General features: G+C 29.3%; 1 protein-coding gene across 6 annotated transcripts in view; it reads left to right on the top strand.

The window, feature by feature from the left end:
• Sap47 (Synapse-associated protein 47kD) overlaps nucleotides 1–22264 on the top strand; it is a 210735-nt gene that overhangs the window by 153591 nt on the left and 34880 nt on the right. For 4 of the 6 annotated variants that reach the window (XM_065506310.1, XM_065506293.1, XM_065506302.1 and 1 more), the window contains exons 5-9: nucleotides 3189–3286; nucleotides 3692–3792; nucleotides 3944–4221; nucleotides 4304–4422; nucleotides 9821–10090. In XM_065506310.1, coding sequence (XP_065362382.1) covers nucleotides 3189–3286; nucleotides 3692–3792; nucleotides 3944–4221; nucleotides 4304–4422; nucleotides 9821–10090 — 866 coding nt within the window. The remainder of the gene's footprint in view (nucleotides 1–3188; nucleotides 3287–3691; nucleotides 3793–3943; nucleotides 4222–4303; nucleotides 4423–9820; nucleotides 10091–22264) is intronic. The other 2 variants (XM_065506337.1, XM_065506328.1) reach the window with 2 other exon arrangements.

Genomic DNA, 22264 nt, shown 5'->3' with positions numbered 1-22264 from the left:
TTTGACCTACATATGTATATCTGGATTACTACGTCATTATTATAGACAATATGGATATCTAATGCTAGATATTTCAAAAACCTTTGCAACGACGTATATAAGACCATACTATGTTGGACCTACTATGGGTCAAAATCGGAAAAAATATTTTTTAACCCGAATTTTGTTTACCAAATTAAATACAAAACATTTTAAAAACAAACAATTTTTTTAAAATTTAAAAAAAAAAAATTTAATTTAAAAAAAAAATTAATTTTAAAATTTAAAAAAAAAATTATAATAACAATTCGAAAAAAAATTTCCAAAAAATTAAAAAAACAACTAGAAAAAAAAATTTTTTGTTTACCTAAAAATATTTAAAATTTGTATTTTGAGTATAATTTTGTTAGATTCAAGGTTTGTTTCAATTGTACATACATATATTCCAGATAGTTAAATATATCGGAAGTACTTTCGAGTTCCACCACATTACTTAGAAGTACTGCAATGAGGAATCGTATCGCTGGCTTAACATGCAAAGGCTCTAAGTCCAAATTTTAAAATTTTACAGGAGAGACAAAAAACATTCAAACTTTTTTTTGCGTAAATATTTTTGAATTCTGTAAACGCAATTTTTTTTGTATTTTTCTTTGTTTTCTATGTGCGTAAAAGCAAAATGATAAAATAAGTATTTACCGAGATAAAAGGTTTTTTGGATTTTGCTTAGTTTGTATTTTTTTATGGACTTAGGTCTTTTTCTTAGAACTTGTCTTATTTACTAGTTCTTATATCTGGATTACTAAGTCATATATATACAATATGGGTATCTTGTGATAGAAATTTCAAAGTCCATTGCAACGATGTATATAAGGCTTTAGTAAGTTGGACCTACAATGGGTCAAAATCAGGAAAAATATATTTTAACCCGATTTTTTTTTTCATCAAAAAAATTTTTTTTCTCATAAATTATTTTTTTAATTTTTTAAAAATTAAAAAAAAATTTAAAAAAAAAATAGGAAAAAACTTTTTTAAAAAGGGTATATAAGATTCGGCACAGCCAAATATAGCACTCGTACTTGTTTTTCGCTAATAATTTTAAAAAATTTTGTATACCTAAAAATTTTTAAAATTTGTATTTTAAAGTATAATTTGATTCGGCACGGTGGATGTTTGTAACTCCCAAAAATAATAGTCTAAAATTATACCGATAGACTCAGAATCACTTTATGAGTCAATTAATTTTGAAGACATTTGGATAAAATGCCTATTGAAACTAGCTGAAATCGGTCCATTATTTCCCCTAGCTCCCATACAAATGTCCTCGCGAAATACTTTATACTATGGAAATCATGTCACCTAATTACATGCCGATCGGTCTATATAGATCCCATATAGGGCCTGCTTCCAAAAATCACTTTAACGAGCATAAATCTCTTAAAAATGTTGGTATACACATAAAATTCAATGCAAATAACTTTGATGGCTATCGGTCCATAATTAGTCATAGCTCCCAAATAAGACCCTCTTCCGAAAATAACTTTTCTAAATTTTAAAAGAAAAATAATTTTGCTCATTTACTTAGTCTTAGGGCTTGACCGACCATTTTTTCTTACTTGTTTTAATATATCTCATTTAACAATTTGACAGAAATGGTTAAACTGTAATTTTTATAGGGACTAAGCGCTTTTGCTCATCACTACAAAACAACAACAAAAAGTGCGATAACTCCAATTTTTTTCTTTGTATTCAATGTACTTTTACTTATTGTACATTACTGCATTAAAATCTCAATTTCTAAAAAAAGTGGACTTAGAGCCTTTGCATGTTAAGCCAGCGGTATGCTTTTTCGAGAACAATACAATAACAATGCTTCAAATAAACTCTCTTTGCTTGAGTTTTGATATTCAATGATAGCTGCGATTCCGATATAGATAGAAGAAAACAAATATACAATTTAAGAAAAGCAACTTCCGCATTTGAACCGGGGCTGGTAATAGAATAAAACCCCAACTTTTGTATTTTAGAACACAGCCTAAATTCAATATTCAATAGATTTTAGAACAGACTAAATTCAATAGTTTCATTAAAAAAAATTATGACCAAAAAAAATGCGAAAATTACACAATTTTGTCAATATTAAAATTAAGAATCTATTATATTAGAGCTCTTAAAAGATATTGCTTTGAAACTGTAACTAACGCGAAATTATAAAAACAGTTAAAAGTTGTGTCCGATATTGTGAAAAAACCAAGCCAAGGTATGGTGAAATTTTGAAATTTTAATTTTCAAATGCGTATAACTCGCTAACTGTAAGAGATAAATAACGCACGGAGGCTTAATCGAGGACTTTCAAAATATATTTTTACGAAACACAAACAAATTCAGAAGCATTTAAAAATTGTACAACTGTGTGAGTCTCCTATTGTGAGACATGGCCTTTCCTGCGGTGTTCGTCATCAAAATTTGAACTCGAATACTCCTTTGTGAAATTTCAGAAATGGTAGATTATTTTCAAAATATTTAGATTCTGCCACTAAAAACTATAAAAATTTCGAACAAGAGAACCCAAATGAAGAACTTGTTCTAAGGAATGGATGCTTGTCACTTGTAGCTTAACGCTTCCGTATGATTAGTTCGAATGGTAACAATTTTAATAAAAAATCATAGATTAAAGTATTGGATCCGGAAGCTTTACAAGGATGGCATACAGGGTACTTAGAACAATATATGGAACGAGAAGTAGATTGGTTATATTTATAGAAATAGTCGTTGATGTTTCTAGAAATAAAACTAAAAATAAAATGTTTAAAGACACAGTAAAGTAATTTGCTAAGAATTATATAGCAAGAAATAGATTTGTATTAACTTTTTAGTACTTTTGACCCACTTTCTTCTTATATTAAGTGTCAACTTTTAATAAATTTTCTATAAAAAAAAGAAACGTATTGATCTTCTGAAACATAGCTATATTTGTAAATTAAACTGCAAAGAAAAAAATACTTATTTTTGGGCATGACTCATTAAACGAATGCAAACAACAATTTTTCTTATGACTTTTTTTTGAACTTTCTTTGCATGTTAATTTGTTTATTTTGTAAATTTTTTCTATTGTGCTTTTATATATAAATCTATTACGACGACATGTTTAAAATGAGAAACTAATTGTTTGCGTATTTTTTGGTTTTATCTTTTCCATTTATCATTTACAGTGCCACAGAAGGAGCCGATTCCCATCCAGCTTCCGGTGATGAGGGACAACTTGGCGAAGAGGGTCAAATTGGACAGGGTAAGGGAGATGATGTAAAAAGTACGTGTCACAATTCCAAAACGAAAACAAAATTTCTAAAAATTGGTAACAAAAAAAGAAAATTAACATAAAATTATCATAAATCAGAAGAAAATTTAACAAAAAAATTAACAAAATAAAAGAAACAGGGCATATGAGTAAGAAAAGAAAGTGACAGGTTACTTGACTATTAACATTGTCTAACACAATAACCCCAATTTAGTTTTCCACCCCCCCAGTAGCACAGTTTTAGTAAATTTCCCTTTTTTTATTATAAATTAAAAATTAAAAATACTTAAACCATCCCTAGTTAATATTTTTCTTGTATTTTTGCAAATATCTTTTTATCAATTGTTTTAATTTTGAAAAAAACTCCAGTTTTAATTTAATTTCTTATTAAATTTGTATCTTGAATTTTGATTTCAGTTACCACAAAAGTAACACAGCAAGCTAAGCATTTTGGTTCATTTTTGACATCAGCCTTTAGTGAAGCTGGTTCAAAGATAAAAGAAACTGTTAAGAAAAACGTAAGTATTTAGCCAAATTGGGCCCACTAAAATTAAAAAAAATACACCTTCAACAACTTTACAAAACAAAACACACAAAAAAATTTAAAATCAAAAATTGAGAAAAAATTTAAATTTGAATGTGAACCAAAATTTTGCTCCCAATTTAAAGCCCATTATGGAATCATTTAACAAAGAACAAGAAGCGTTTATTAAGGGCCAGGCTGGCGGTAATGGTGCCGCCGTGGCCCCCTGGTCAGGTCTACCCAATGAGGGCAAAATTAAAGAGGAAATTATGGGTCTCTCACAAGATCGTCGTAACTTTGTTCGAGCTCCACCAGCTGGTGTCGATTTTGAATTCAACTATGAAACTGCTTATCCAACGGCAATCGCCATCATGGCTGAGGATAAAAATTTAGAAACTATGCGTTTTGAATTGGTACCCAAAATGTAAGTATTTCAATACAATGTTTTTTATTTTGTTATATTTAGAAAACTATTTTAATTAATTTTCATTTACTATCCCTGCCAGCATTACTGAGGAAAATTTCTGGCGAAATTATTTCTATCGCGTTTCACTAATTATCCAAGCTGCCGAATTGGGTACTCTTGGTGAAGATGGTGTAGCACAAGCCTCAAGTGGTGAAGATGGTGAGTTTCAATTAGTTCTATTTACTTTTTTCTCTCTTTCTTTCGAACTCTCTCTCTATCTCTCTTAAAATTGATTTTATTATTTTTTTTAATTTTGTATAAAAAATCATAGTAAGTTTCTTTTTTAGTTTATATTCTTTTTTTTAAACTACAGTCTCTTGTCTCTATACTTTTCTTTATAATTTTTCGACTATTTATTAAACTTAAATTATTTCACCTTTTTTATCTGTTAATTTCTTTGTAAATTAAACATTTTGATTTGTTTTTGGTTTTATGTAAATATGGCTTTATGTGTTTTATGTATTACAAAAGAAATTTGGTTTCATAAGAATATGAAGTGAAATAGGTTTAGGAAAAATATTGGGATCTTGCAATAGTTTCTATTAGAAACTATAATGTAAATTGTTTAATTTCATAATGGCCAAACAATTTAACGTACTGACCACCATGTTCATAAACAATTCTTAAATTTTTTAAAGATTTGTAAGACAAAATTTTCATACAAAATTTGTTTTATAAACCTTTGATAAATTTAAAAACTGTTTATGAATATGAAGGCAAGTATTTATTTTTCTGATCAATTCAGCTTTTTAGTTTAAAGGAATTTAAAGTTTCTGAATTTATTTTATATCAATTAAGATCTCAAATACAATAAAATGATTCCAATGGCATAAATGTGTCGCAAATTCAGCTAATTCTAGATGTTTAAAGTTTCAAATAGTATTTTATATCAATATGGATCTGAAATTAATAAAAATAATTCCAAGTTCCAAAATGTGTCATTAAATTACAAGGATTTCTACCTTTGTTTTGAATAAATAATAAGCACTGACTATTGAAAATGCTAACCAGGATATTCATTGAGGTGTTTGACTTAAAAATGCTGGATTTACAATAGATGGCGTATCTGTTAAATGCGGTTTTTGTTTTTAATAACTTATATGTCATTTTGAAGGCTACATATCTGTCATTTATTTCGACTTAGTTATTGAACATTATAATAGTGTAAACAACAACGTTTTGTTTGCTTCGAAAATATCGAATTTTGTGTCAACAAAGCGTCATATGCGGGAAGTTCTGCTTTACTTCTTTGAAGAAAAGTGCCGCTGAAGCACATCGATTGCTTATTGAAGCTTATGGTGAATTTCATCTGTTTCAATGTGCGAAAGAAAGATTTCGACACGAATGCCAAATATCCATGGCGCTAAGGCTATGCTCTGTATTTGTTGGAACCAAAACGGTCCTATCTATCACGAGCTGCTGAAATCTTTCCAGAGCTTCACAGAGATTCGATTGAAGCAAGCATTAACCGAAAAATGCCCAGAATATGCGACCATGCGTGAAACCGTAATATTCCATCATAACAAGGCTAAGCCACATGTTTCAATACCTGTTCTATTTAGAAAGAAGTGGTTGGGAAGTTTTGCCTCACCCGCCCTATAGTCCAAATATTGTCGCGTCCGACTACTGTTTGTTTCGATCGATGCAGACCGCTCTCTCTGGGATACGCTTAATTTTGGAACAGAGTATCCAATATTGGCTTGATTAAAAAAATTAGCAGTTCTTGACTAGACTTAAAGAAGTTGAGCTTTTTGTCGAATTGATTAATGGGATCCCACAACTACAGACCTATTTCAACATCTTCTAGAGAAGACACTTCTCCCCCTCCACACTAAAACAACACCAGCTTTATTTTCCACAAATCTCAGAGATGGATCACTGGATTTTTTGAATATTCAAAGTTTAAATTGAATTAGAAACCCTATGAACGCCATCCAGGAAAATTGGAATCGACCAATATTTGTTCCTGTGGCGTTGAACGAGATGAAATTAATTAAGAAGATTGTAGCCGCTCTAATGATCCCACTATTCCAACCTGTTATGAACGCAATGCAACAAGCGCAATATCAGTTTTTCTGGAAAATTCACAAGGTTTAAATTGAATTCGAAACCCTTCGAAAAACGAATTTATTATCCTTTGATTACACAGTGCAACAGTGAAAAAAAAACACACGATCATGACTGTATAACAATATTTAGCAAAGTTGTAGGTACGGTAAAGTTGAACAACTCTTGAGAACATATCAATGCATTCTGAACGTGTCTAGTCACTCTAAATAGCACATAAAGATCACTTTGTACCTTAACAATTTTCTTTTTTACTATTTTTTGACGCTAAAACAAAGATTTTTTGTTAAAATAGTATGATCAAGTCCACACTTCTATGTTGTGCTGTATTATTTACTCGGCTGAGGTGTTCGGAATGGGGATCAGTGAGAGGACCCTCAATGTCACACATTTAAAAAAAAATCGCCAAAAACCCATTTATGATCCGAATGAGCTTTATTTTTATTTAAATGCAGATAGTCCTTGAGAAGGTCTACAAAAATATGCTTTTATCTGTACGTATCTCTTTTAGTTCAAGAGATATGTAAGTTTAATTTTTTTTTAAATTTTGCTCGATTTTTTTTTTGTATTTTGTATATGATGGGCCTACGAAAGGTCGAAATTTGTATTTTATGTACGACGTATATTTGCGATAAAATTCTAAAGAAAATAAAATAAACCTGATAACAATTATTTCGTCCCTATAAAAAGTTACACGCATCCAAAGTTGAAGCATCTTTTTTTATATTTCAACTTTGTATGCGTGTGTTTTTTAAGTTTTTTCCCAAAAAAGTCCCCATATTTTTTCTTTTATAAAAAACTAATTTTCTTCGTGGCTATATACATTTTTTATGATCTCTAAAGAGAACTTAATGCAAAAACGTACAATTTGACTAACTTAAGCGGACATTGTACCCCCCAGCCCTATCCAAACTTGTCCAATTTTGAAACAAAATTTTAGGTTTGAGTAAAAAATTCTAAAAACGCAAAGCACCGTTCCTCAAAAGCTCATCATATTTGTATAGCCCTATATATTGTTTATATATATACAAAACGTTTTTACTATCATACTGTAAATAACGTCAAAGTGGGCTATTTTAAAAAAAAAATCAGTTTTTGGAATATATTTTCCCCGTTTTTGGAATTTCGATGTTTGAAAACAAAGAATGGCAACATTAGTAATGCCATTGACTTAAGAACATTTAGATCTATATTACTTCCAAATTTTATTGTGATGTCTGTAACTGTTCAAATTTTACATTAATTCAAAGTTTTTATTTTTCTTGATGGAAAATCACCATTTTATAAAATAGTTAGTTTTTAAGGTAAAATACGTCTGAAAAAACTCAAAATTTATTCATTACAATAAAATGTCAATCTCCAAGTCATAAGGTTTCAACCGATATCAAAAACTTATATAAAAAGCTTATATTTACTCTTCAGAAGCTCCACAAACCTTGCCCACTTTCAAAAATTTTGATGTTTTTTCATATCTTGCATCAAGCCGGTCTGGCGTGATCAAGATTGGATAAAGTGATGCGCCCGGATCATACCGATAATGATTGGTCCATTCTTCGTTATTCCAGCACAATAGAGAAGTATACACTCGAACATACATTTTTAACAAACAATTTTTGTTTTAGAGTCAAAAAATAGTATAAAACTAAAATTTTTAAGCTACAAAGCGATTTTTGACAGCTATTTAGAATGCCTAGATACGTTCGGATTGCATTGATATGTTCACAAAAGTTATTCAGATTTACCGTAGCTACAACTTTGCAAAATATTGTTATTGAAAAATTAGGAGTCACTGGAAGTTATTCTAAAAAAAGTAAAAAAAAATGTTTTTCTTCCTATATTTTTTCAACAAAAGTGCACGAAAAATCTATTTTTTGGAAACAAATTTTAACAAAATTTATTTGGCGCACTCTTAGCTATATTATTGCCATATAAAGTTAAGCCGTATCACAAAGTTTGAATTAGCTGTTAACCAAAAACTGATGACACCTTTTTTAGAGGCCCCACTGATTTTCAGAAACTTTGGGGGCCCATAAAAAAAAATCGGTCACCAAAATGGACAAACTGAGTATAGGGTTTTACTACCCTTTGGTAGTAGAGTCGAACCTATACTGTCATGATCTTGTGTTTTTCCAAAAGTCTTCATTTGTTGCATAGTGTTATCAGTTAGAAATGTGAAGGAGATTTGGAATATTTCTGCAATTTCAATTTAAAAATTTAGATAGATTTATTAATTATTAACTGAAATATAGCAGTTGTTAACAATACAATAAATATAAAATAGTTCTCTTATTAGTTCCAATTCTAAGAGAAACAAGTTTTCTAGAAAGGTTTTCTTCAAGCACTTCAAGCCTCAAAAATTCAAGCACTTTGTTTTGATGGAATTTGACTTGAATGCAAATATAATAATATTTTAGACTTTTCAAACTAAAATCATATGCTATTGAAATAAAGTGTAATACAACTGTAATTCAATTGCTTGACTACAAATCAAGGCTTGAATTACACTTGCTTTCAACTTCAATTCCACTTCACTTCAACTACAAATCAAGGCTTGAATTACACTTGGTTTCAACTTCAATTCCAGTAAAAACTATTATTGGATTTAAACCAACAACTGTAATGAATGGAACATTTGTCTGGTTTTCTATAGGCTTCTACTTCACTATGAATTTCTTTTGTAATACAATTTCTTAATTTCTCTTTTGTTTAATTTTAGTTTTTCTTTTGTTTTCAAAATTTATTTTTCAAACATTTCAATGCTATTTTACTGCAGCTATACTCAAATTCAAATTCAACTGATAACGTTTTCTAACTCTCAATTTCAAAATATCACTATCACACTTCAAAAGAAATCGAAACATATTTCAGTACTCAAAAGCTTTTAGTTTTAGTTTTATTTCGTTTTCTTATTTTTCAACTCTTTTTTAATATTTCTTGATATAAAACTCTGAATCTATATCTCTCTCTCTGTTACTGTCAATTCTAAGTTCATTTGTCTCTTAAAATTTTATTTGTTTTTCTTTGAGCACTGTATAATTCAGTTTTGAGCACAATCTTAGACTCTCAAATAACTGACACTGATTTGATTTGTGAAAAACAAAAAGTTCATATTGTTTCAAAACAGTGTAAATGAGTTTTTACTTTACTCAATTATTAATTTTAATTATGATTTACATTTTTAAGTTAACTATCAGCTAAGTTTTCTTTTTAGTTTTAAAGCTCTTGCACTTTACTTATTATTTCGTTTTTTATTATATTTTTCTTTCTTTTATTTTGTTTGTTAATTTCTTTTTTTTTCATTTTCTTTATTTTCATGTTTTGTTTTTTATATTTGGTTTAATTTTCTTTATAATTTGGTTTCGAAAAAAAAATTATAAAAAATTTAAAAAAAAAAACACTTAAATCAACACTACACTTTACAAATTTCAACAAAAAAAAATTTAAAAAAAAATAAAATAATAAATTAATAAAAAACCAAAAAAAAAAAAAGTTAAAGAACAAAAATCTGCCACTACTGAACCACAAAATACCGAAACTTCTTTGGAATCTAAGAATTCTGAACAAAAAGTCAGGTTTGATGAAAATTTGTCTGCTACCAAATCCAAACGTTCCCAATTGACTTCTGAATCTGAATTTGTGTCCGATGCCTTTCAAACTACCACTGAAAATGATTTAGAAGAAATTAAAGATGGTATGCGTAAACTTGGCATTGATAGTATGACCCAACAACAGCCAGACAAGGCATTGAGTAATAATGATGGTAAGATTATTTATTTTTTTATTTTATTTTCTTTAATTTATGCTTTTAAGTTGATATTATTTTTAAGCGTGGCTTATATAGTTAGAGTAACAACAATCTAAGAACTGTATAATTAATGTAAGAGGACTTAATTTTTGATATTGAATTAGTACTTTAAAATACTATAAATTCACCCTGAAGTTGTTGTAAAAAAAATACTTTTCCCGATTTTCATTTCACTGGAAAGGTCTGAAATTAGATATACATATTGTCTATATTAATGACTTAGTAATCCAGATAGTCATGGTTTTTTGCTTATATCTCAAGCGTTTGTGGTCCGAATTTAAATAGCAACCTAAGCGGGACTATGAAACCAAACCAAAATGAAGCGAGACCAAAATTCAAAATTCCTTAGGAGTTAGGAGTAATTCTCTCCAGCTGAAGGCCGTTTTCTTCTGAAATCCTTGTTGACTATTTCGATATTTTACTTAAATTAAAGTGTCATAACATCTATGGGCATTGTGTGTCACAGTGTTCATGGACTCTTTTATGCATTAGAACCCAGAGGAGTCTCATAATTTATAGTCCGATTTGGCAGATCTTTTTGAAAACTTCTAAAAAGTATTATTTCCTCATAAATCGGCCATGGACGTCCTATTATGTCTATTTTCAATAACAAAATTCTCAGAAGATTAAAAATGTTTTTTTAAGAGCTTCAGAATATTGATTTCAACAGTCAGACGGATGAGCCAGTGGATCCAGAATATGCTTGGTTTTTTCTCCATAAGAAACTTACTTGGTGCAAATTTCTGCTCGATACCAAAATATTTAATGTTTTTATATCCGTTAAACTGATTTCCGAAAAGTTTCATTATATGGGAGATCTGTGTAGAGATTTATATTTATTAAAAACTTACTTCAGTCGATACTAATATATTAAAAAGATTAATGCGCGTTTATTATCATTCCGAAAGGGACCTTATAGGGCCCCGGCTTCGCCCGGTAGCATTTACTAATGTTAGTTCTTCAAGTTTCTCCAACCCACACACACCTGCCTATTCTTATTTATTTGCAAATAAAATATCTAAATTTGTTGCATACTTTAGGGAGCTATTTTATTACAGTTGACTGGACTCCAAATAAAATTTCAGTTTTGCCCGGAATTTTTAATCTTCTGAAAATTCCGAATCGAATAAAAAAAAATCAGCCAAATCGCTCCAGCCGTTCTCACGTGATGCCATTACATACATGGACCATTTCATTTTTATATATATAGATAAAACACTTAAAAAACAATTGGATGACAGACTTTTTATTATGACCCGAAAGAACAATCTCTGACATTTACTTTTTAAAGATGATTTCATTCAAATTTTGGTCGCGACTACGCATTGCTATCGGTATCTCGCGAACTTCACATAACCACAAAGAAAAAAATTCAGTCGTGTGATATGACAGGATCAAGGCGTACAGTTAACAGGAGTGGAATGCGAAATTAGCTGCTCACCAAATTGATTTCTAAATAAAACAATTGTTAGTCGAAGGGCACGAAAAACTGAATAATTTGATGACGTTGGTGCTGTCGTTGGTGAATCTCCATGATGAATTGTCAAACAAAACTTAAAAACAATTAAATTAAATTACAATATCTGAAGCGTGATTTGTCCAAAAAAAATGTAAATTAATTAATATGTGTTCAATAATGGATCAAACGGTAATCATGGACCGATTCTAATCAAATGGCTTCGTCTTTGCTTACTCACTTCTACAACAACAAAATCGAAAAAATTTTGGAGGCTTTTTAAACCACTACTTGATTTTGATGTATTGTGGTTCTAGTAGTACAAAAATGGTAAATATTTTAAATTCTATGGATAGATTTTTTTAAAATTTTTTTTTTTCTAAAATTGTTTATTTTTTCAAATGTTTCTCTACATAATTTATGATAACTCAAAAACGGTTATTCCGATATGATTGAAGTAAACTTGGAAATGTTCAAATTTACATAACCTTTAATCCGGTTATATATTGCATATTAATCGGCTCAGTAGTTTCGGAGTTATAATAACAAATTGAAGCAAAAAATATATTTTTTACGTGAAAATAGCAAATTTTTGTGTTTTAAAAAATTCATGAAACATCGAAAACGGCAGAACTTGTTCAGGTTTATTACTTTGCCGCAAAGCCGCGTATAATAGCAACAAAATGAGATATCGAATATAAAAATCGATTGAATCTTTTCGAATTTATTCACAATTAAGTGAATTCGCTCATTTTTAAAAAATTTTACTTTTTTGTTTGATATACATAAGATTGAGTGGTTAGTAATCTTCTTTCGATTGATTGAATTTTGAAAATATTTTCTCCATGCTATGTACAAATTTTCACATATACATTGCGTTATAATCGGCTCAGTAGTTTCGGAGTTATAATTACAAATTGAAGCAAAAAATATATTTTTTATGTAAAAATATCAATATTTTTTTGTTTTAAAAAAATCATAAAAAATCGAAAACGGCAGATATTATTTACAAAGCCAAATGTAATAGGAACAAAATGAGATATCGATCATAAAAATCGATGGATTATATTCGAATTTATTCACAATTAAGTGAATTCGCATGTTTTCACAAAATTGTGTGTGCGTACAACCGTAAATTTGAACATTTCTAAGTTTACTTCAATAATATGGGAATAACCGTTTTTGAGTTATCATAAATTATATGGAAAAACATTTAAAAAAATTAACAATTTTAGAAAAAATCAAATCTATCCATAGAATTTAAAATTTTTACCATTTTTCTACTACTAGAACCACAATACATCAATAAAAAGATTAAAGGTTATATAAATTTGAACTTTTCTAAGTTTACTTCAATAATGACGGACTAACACATTTTGAGTTATCATAAATTATGTGGAGAAACATCTAAAAAAAATCACAATTTTAGAAAAAAAATTAAAAAAAATCTATTGAAAAATTTAACCATTTTTGTACTTAGGTAACCATGATGCATCAAATCTATATAGTGGTTGGTGAAGCCTTTTTGTACTTTTGACCTGTGTAATTGGGACCTGTAGTAATCGATTTATATACATACACAGACACACGTACGGAACTCTTTTAATCGTCACAGACAATTATCCTGAATATAAAGAACATTGTTCTTACTTGTTGCACTTTCGTCCTCTTTCATTAAATATGGTTTTGCTTTGTGTTCTAACTATGAAATGCCACTTAATTATTATTATCTTTGTTTTTTATTAATTTAATTTAAGCTTTTCAATTATTTAGTGGTGATGATTTTTTAAATTAATACTTGTTTGTTTTTGTTATTGTACAATTATTCTTGTGGTTTTTGCATTTTTATTTTGTATATTTTTTTTTGTTGTTATTAACAAACATTTAAGTAAAATTGTTTTGATAGAAATATATTAAGCAAAAAAACTTGGTTGGTTGCTTGGTTTATGTGGTAGCATGCAGCACTCAAGTAGAATCTAAATGAATACGTTGTGTTGAGATTCCACACTCAATGATATAGATGAAAAAATAGATCGGGTACAAATACTTGTGCACAGATGTAGGAGTTCTAGATAAAACCTGTCTCATTCCGGTATCCAATTAGATCAAACATTCCGATCGTTCCTATTCAGAAGTTGTTGTATACTGCGTTTCTCATTGTAGGCAGGCCATAATTTTCTTGCAGCCTTTTATGTTTCCATTTTGCGCCACCTTTTGTCAACCTTCCGAAGGTAGTGTCTGAAGATTTCGCTTGTTCACCGATACATACCAAACTTCGGATTATATACATTTCTCAAACAGTATGCAATCGCAAATAGCTTTTTCATTGTTCTTCAAATTATTCTCCAGTAGGATAATTTTACATTCATTTATACGAAGCTTTTAAGCACTCTCCGAAAGATGTAACTCCGAAACGATTGTTTCAAACTCAGAATAACATTTATTTATATCACAATTAGTTTTTGATGTTCAGCATTAAAAAGAAGTCGGTGGATCCAAAATTATAACTGTTCCTATACTGCATAATAATGACCCTTAATTCTATCCCATATTATGTTTTTTATAGATATTTACAGGATAAGGGTTAAATAGTCAGTTGTTTGATACGAAATCACTCTTTATCGGTATTAGATAATCATATCTCTTGATACGATATCAATATGTCCGGCGTTTTTTGAAGAAGTAGTCGATTACTTGTTATATTTTAGGCTCACATTCATGGACCCACTATTTTTTTATTTTTGTAACAGCTAAAACTATAACATTTTCAAATCTGCATTCAGCTCAAGGCCAAACAATTGTGTATGAGATAGTATTTGCGGTCTGGGTTCGATTCCTGCCAATCAACAACATTAGTTTCTGATAGTTATTAATTTGTTCTATCATAACCAATATTTCTCGGCGGTATAGCATTGAAACGCCGCCTAAGTAAAATAAATAATGGCTATAAAACTTAACACCAGAGGTTCTGCTCAATTACAGAGTTGTCAAATAAAAAGCTTTTCTCTCCTTTCACCACCTTGCTTCACCAATCTATCCCCTTTCCAAAGAAAGTAACACAATTAATAAATAGGCATTAATTGCCTGATAAATTGCTTATCTTAAAAAAAATATAAAAAAGTAGGATTGGCCTATGTGGGGAGTATCATAGGGACTGTGACCACAAGCTGGGCATACATTTGGGAAGGCACGGTTTAAGCGGGACTAGTTGGCATTCAGCCTCAGTTGTGCCAACTACTCTTGATTTCCACGGCAGGGTTTTCTCAGAATCTGCTATGGGCGGTTGGCGACCTACAAGTACGACATTCATGCAGTATCATGTAACCGCGGTGTTAATGGGGTCTCTATGAATGCCGTTCAAAGCAGCCGTATTCGAATTATTATCTAATGGTTCCTGTATACACGAATATCCTTCTTAAAATGTTTGGGATAAGGCTCCAGCCGTGTGATGCTGCTGCTAGGATGATTCCTTCGATGACATCCCACGAATCCCATGAACTATTTCGACTACATGACGATCCTTTACTGGAAGAACCTCATTTTCCTCGTGTAGATGGTGTTTCGAGCTAATCTGAAGGCAGCTTTGAATATTTCTCCACTGGGTATTACACAACGAAGGTGACTCGCATACTTGACCACTGTAGGTTTGTTTATCAATTCCCCTGGTGCTACCGGCTAGCACTTTAAGTTCCTTGTTTCTACTTACTCAATTGCTCATGCCACTGATTGCAGTGGCATGAGCTGAGGAGGTAAATAGGCTGTCAAAGGTGATCCCCAACATTTGTTGGTACTTCGCAGTCTGAATCTAGACTACATCGACTACGACGCCACCCATTGGTTGAAGTTCATAGAACGAGCTGCTAAAAATAGAAGAGGTTGTCGAAGGACAGTGAAACTTGTCATAAAAATGGAAAAATCAAAATGATCCGCCCACTTTTACGCCCACCTCCCATACAAAGTGAAAATTAAATTTTGACCTACGGCTTTGTTTTTTGGCACATAGCTTTTTTAAACACTCATAATCATTTATGTGAAATTTGAAAAATATCCGCCCACTTTTACGCCCACTTCCCATACAACTTGTATTCAAAAAGTGGCATAACTTCCTTGATTTTTAATTCATCAACTCAATTTTCACAAAAAATAAATATTATTATTGTATAATGGGCTCCTGAAAATAAATACCTGATCCGCCTACTTTTACGCCAATCTCCCATAGAAAAAACATGAATTTAACATCATTATCGTACTCCAATTTTTTATTTGCAGCTTTGAGCGAAATTTATTTATAAATTTGTCTGAAGACAATAAGAGATTATCATTACGTCTACATTAGTGGCTACACGTCCTATTTTTCGAATGATGTTATCTATAGGCTCTATAGTCTTCATTCCTCGCTTCCTGAGCTTCCTCGGACATCATACCTGATACAAATAGTCAATTAAAATTTTAAAAATAAAAATGAAATCATTGAATAAGGGCCTTTAGATAGAGACACACCTATTGGTACTACAGGCATGTAGTCCCAGCCATATGGCAACAACTGTTTTTTTTTTTTTTTTTGGAAAGGAGCAGCTGTATTTTTTTTAACTTTTAGCTGAGTGTTTACGCCAAAACAACACTTAGCGATTTTCTCATTTCCCCTGCAATTCCTATTTACTCCAATATATATTAATGCAGAATGATATGTGTTGCATTATACTTCCACTTGTCATTTAGTACTAAATCAATCGTATAGAGTCGTAAATACTTATTTTTGAGCTATCCTCATCCTATTGTTCCTTATTGTTAAGAATCCATTGTCCAAATGATTTAATAAATAATTAGAAAGTTCCTAATCCTTTGTTTTATTCATTCCTTTTTCATTTCATATTGTTTGTTGAATTATTCGAGCGTGTCTGTCCAAACAAATAATAAATATATCAGCCTAATATTATGGAATCATAATATTCAGGTATCTGACAATAAAATACCGAAAAAATTATACAAATCGGCGAACGTGAAAAAAATTAATTTTGGCCACTCTTCAACCATTGTGCGCCATGGTTCTAGGGGTGAACAGTGTTGCTGAAGACTTCGCTGGTGAAAGCTGCAGGTGCTTGCAGTGAAGTAACTTTAAAACTTTAAACTTTCTGTGAATTTCTGAAAACTCTTTATATAAGAAGACTTTATCACATTTCAAAGCTTAATAAATACATATTATGAAAATTCTCAGTACTAACTCTGTGTTTCCAAAATATCTTCTAACTACTACTATATACATATATTTTTTAAATATAGCAATTAAACTCCACACCCTCAAAGTTTAAACAAATTGCGTGCTCAAACAACAAAATGTAAATTTTATTTTCTTACGAAATCCTAAAATGCAAATATATTTCTATAAAAAAACAATTTAACTTAACTAAACTAAACTACATTTACAGAAATATTAAATATTTATTTTAAAACATTTATTAAATATTATGCGTATGTATGTATAATTGATTTTGTGTTCAATTTTTGTTTATTATTATTTTCCAACAAATATGTACTAATCTAACATTTCATTAAAATTCATTTCATCATTTTATAATAAACAAAAAATGTATCATATTTGCTAAAAGCAAATATGTAGATTAGATTTGCTCTGGAGTTGTGCATTCATTCACTCACCCATTTAACATTTACATTTGAAACATTTTGCAAATACAACAATAAAACCGCCCCCCTCCATTTAACAACATTCATACACTACTGTAAAATGTATTTTAAATATTAAATTCAGTTTCCTTTTTTTGTTTCCAAACAACTTCTAAAATAAATATTTGCACGTTTTTTTTATACATAAAAATATTTAATACTACATTAAGTTTTTTTTTCGTATTTTCCGTTTATTCAATTATTATTATTGTAAATTATTTTATTAAAACTAAAAAAAAGAAAACATTTTTTTTTGTAAAAGTCATCAACAACACATTTTTTTCTTACATAAAAAATTTAATGAAATTTACTTTAGTTTTTTTTCGTTTTGGCTTAACATGTGATTTGTAATTATGTTTTAATTTTCTTAGATCTCTTACCATACATTAACTCAATTCAAATCGGTCTAGAATTTAAACACAAATTTTTAAATTTCTTTATTTAATCAATTAAATTTAAAATTATTAAAAAAAAACCAACCCATAATCAAAAATCTGAAAAATACAACCCTGTAAATGTTGTATATTTTTCTCTTTTTTTCTTCTATTTTTTTCTCTTTTTCTTTTTTTTTAAATAATATACAAAACTAATTAACTAATTAATATAATAATTACAAAAACAGCTTTTACATTTAATTATTAAAAAAACCAAAAAAAACAAAATAAGAAAATCGTATATAGAGAGTACTTTTTATTTAGAACAAACCTAAATCTACTTTTAATTAAATCAACAAAAACAACAACAACAACAAAAAATACAGCAATAAGTTAAAACTATATAAATACTTATATATAACAAATAACAAAAACAAATTAAACCTAAAAGAAAACTATATCAAAAGTATATACATATATATATCAATTGAAATCCTATAAAACGAAAATAATCATCAAATAATTTAAATAAAATATAACAAAACGTCAAAACAAAATTGAAATAAAACCCTCCCCTCAAAAATTTACACAGGACAAAAAACATTTCACACAAAATTTCAAATTATCTATAAAAAAAAAATATATATTAAAGTAAAGGTTTGTTTAAGAAATTTTAAAATATTTTTTTTATTATTTTATAAACTTTTCATTTTCAAGATTATGATACTTATTCAAAGTGATTTTATATATTTTTCTTTATGACGATTTTGTGTTTTAATTCCAAAAAATTATCTTAAAAAAACTTAAATATTATTTGACTTTTAAAAACTTGTCCCTATTGCATTAACGACGCAGGTTGATCAAGTTTATCTGATCATTAATTGGTTTAGATTTAGCTCAAGGATAGAAAGGTTGATACGATCGTAGTTTTCTTGATACTATTTCATAACTAAAAGTACCATGGAATTCCCAGGACTCAATTCGATATTTTCAAACAATCTGCAGTATTTTATTTAAAAAACAAATTTACGAATTTCTATAGACTCAGAATGATTTTCAGCTATTTCTAACTATTTTTATAGAAAATCATATGTATTTTCTATAAAAATCATTTTGTTTAATTATTTTTTATACAGAAAATCTTCTGTATAACAGTATTTTCCAAAGAAAATCTTGTGTTTAACAGTATTTTCTATAGAAAATCTTGAGTATAACAATATTTTTTATAAAAAATCTTCAGTATAATAGTATTTTCTATAGAACATCTTCAGTATAACATATTTTGCAAAGAAAATCTTGTGTTTAACAGTATTTTCTATAGAAAATCTTGTGTATAACAGTGTTTTCTGTAGAAAATCTTGTGTATAACAGTATTTTCTACAGAAACTCTCCAGTATAACAGTATTTTGCAAAGAAAATCTTGTATTTGACAGTATTTTCTATAGGAAATCTTCAGTATAACAGTATTTTCCGATGTAATTCTTAAGTATAACAGTATTTTCTACTGAAAACCTCAGTATAAAATTACTTCCTACTGAAAATCTTCATTGTAACAATATTTCCTATAAAACAGTATTTTCAATAGAAAATTTTCGCTATATCAGTATTTTCTATTAGGGGGCTCAAAGTAGGGTATTTTTGTTTCCTATCCGATTTCAAAGATTTTTATATTTTTGGAAAGCGCTTGGCTAGGTCTTGCGTGTGCGATTTATCTCTTATAATTTCCGAGTTATAGGCATTTCAAAATTGAAATTTTAAAATTTTGCCATACCTTGGTCCGCTTTTTTAAAAATATGAGTCGTACTTTTGGGCCGAATGGACTGGAATTTTTTTCATAGTTAGACAACTAAATTACGAATAACATACAAAAGATTTCAAGGCAATATCAATTATGGATCCAAAAATAAACGATTTTTATTTAAATAATCAAAAAATATTTGATTTTTGCTGTTTTTGCGAAAAGGTGACTTAACTCTTTTTGAATTAAAAAAAAACTTTCTTAAAGAACATATAACAATTTTATGTTTATCTGAAAGATATCTTTACGGAGAACATTTTGATATAAAAAACATGTCCTATTCATCGAATATGTCGCCCCTACCCCCTACGGAATTTCACCTATTTTTTATCAAAAATTTAACTTTGAGGCACATGTTCTAAAATCCCAAAGCTGGGATCAGAAAACAAACAGTAGTTTTGAAAACATTGATGTGTTCCCTATTTATCGCCAAAATATTTTCCCAGCCCCGAAGGAAATGTGTACCCTATAGGCAAAATTGTAAAAAATACCATTTTTGTTATGTTCGCTTCAATTTTTAGGAATTGCGGGATTCCTTTTTACCTTTTGACAAGTTTTTTGTTTTGTTATTTAGAATGACAAACTTAAAAAACGTTGAAAATTTTATTGAGTTTCGTTAATAAATAAAGATTTTATCACATATTACATATTCATTGAGTTTCTGAAACTAAAATTTATATCAAAATTTTGATAGGATTGCAAATATTAGGAACAATTTGATCCACATTAATATATTTAATATATTACAGCAAAGTAAAATATACCAGAGGTACTGTACATAGGTCCAGCCGTTTTTTCTTAACATTTCAAGCAATATAAATGATTTAGTCTAAATGACCGAATTTTTCAATAGTTGAGGTGACCAAAATACGATTATTTAAATCGTAATTCTTTTCTGTTGTCTAGTATCTGTTGTCTAGTATTGGAACCATTCGATTGGCTTACAATCGCTTGAGCAACTTTAAGACAGTTCAATTCATGAAAGAAGCCTGTGCTCTATTCTTCCGTAGAGTGGGGCGTGGAAGTTTTGTACCGATATCTCCTCCTCTTCGTCCAGACAGACAACTTCTGCAATTGTTGTGGATAATTCGTTCCGACATATGTAGGCCAAGAAGCTTAATCGATTTCCTACCAAGAGCCTAGAGAGTATTGATCCTTTTCTGTACTAAAGAGGGCTACAGGGCTAATCGTAGACCACCTCTGATCCATCTCTTTCAACATCCCTTCATGAACCATATTCGATTTCACATCCAACAGAATATGTGTATTATTTTGGCCATAAATTCTTCCAAGGATTATCCGTTTGTTGCGCATTCATCAGTGATTTAATTTCCCCGGATGGCCTGATATTGATACTAATTCGACAATGTGTTGGGTCCCTTAAATGCCATAGAGAAAATATTTTGACTTCTATATTGAAATTGAGAGTCTTAATACAAGGCTATTCACATAAATATGCATTTGTCTACGTCTTGAATTCTACCCGCGGCTGTATCGATGGCAAAGATTTCCGATTTCCTACTGCATGCATCGGGCAGTCTGAGAGAAACTACGAGGCCAAGCACATCAGAGTAAATTCTCAAGTACACGTCTCTCTTGTCGATATTTTAATCTTAAAGATCCTATATAATTTCGAAGCCTACTTTTTCTATGATGCACGGTACCATCATCCAGAATGGTCGTGATTCAGTCTGCATGACTCCTTGAGTCTTATAGAAAAATCAGCTATGTAACTAGCTTTTGAACATTTAAGTGTGTTATGAGGAACTTAATTCTCCCTACATAGATTACAAAGAGACAGTCTTGGACAATTGACTCTATTATAGATTACTTCCGATGATTTAAATAACTAATTCTTAAAGTGAAATGTACAAATACTTTAAACTGACTACTCTATTGATTACTTAGTGACAATTAACTGACTTAACTGGAATATTTTGTAAAATGGTGCCGTGACCATTGGGTCTTATAGAAAAATCAGCTACTTATGTAACTTGCTTTTGAACATTACGTATTTTAAGCGGAACTTAAGTAGATTACATAATTAGATTTGTTAAATATTCAAAATCTTAGTTCATTCCAACTAAAATAGGAAAAATAACTTATATCTTATTTATATCTTCGCTCCTAAAATAATATTAATTACCTACTTACATTTTTTTGTTCATTCCACCTAAAACAGGAAAAAAACGTATGTCTCCACAATCTGCTTCCAATTAGTTTTTCTAGACTGGATCAAATTTATTTTGTCTTCCATCCAGTTGCAAATAAGACATAACATAGAACTACACCATTTATAATTGTATTTCGGAATTTTCTAATTCATAGAACTGAGAACTACACCATTTCCAATTGTATTTCGGAATTTTCTAATTGAATTTCAGCATATTCCAATTATATTTCAGAATTCTCCATTTGTATTTCAGAAAATTCTAATTTTATTATTCTAATTTTATTTTTTTTCCAAATATTGAATTTCAGAAATTTCTAAATACAAATATAAAATTCTGTAATACAAATGGAAATTTCTGAAAAAAAATTGGAAAATTCGGAAATACAATTAGACAATTTTGAAGTATAAATTAAAAATTCTGCAATACAAATTAAAAAGATCAAAAAATTGTTTGCAATTTACTACAAAATTGATGAGTGGAATTTCTGAAATTTGCTTTTGAAATGAAAAGTTATGTATGGTCCTTCAGTTTAACAAAGAAATATAAAGCCAGAATTGCTATTCTGTGAAAAACAAGAAATTTTGTATTTTTCTTATTTAAAACAACATTTAATGAGATCATAAGATGCTTTCGAATTAATTAATT

The sequence above is a fragment of the Calliphora vicina genome, chromosome 1 (assembly GCF_958450345.1).
Source record: "Calliphora vicina chromosome 1, idCalVici1.1, whole genome shotgun sequence".
NCBI lineage: Eukaryota > Metazoa > Arthropoda > Insecta > Diptera > Calliphoridae > Calliphora > Calliphora vicina.
Note: the sequence above shows the minus strand (reverse complement) of the source record. Positions and strands in the feature narration are given on the sequence as shown.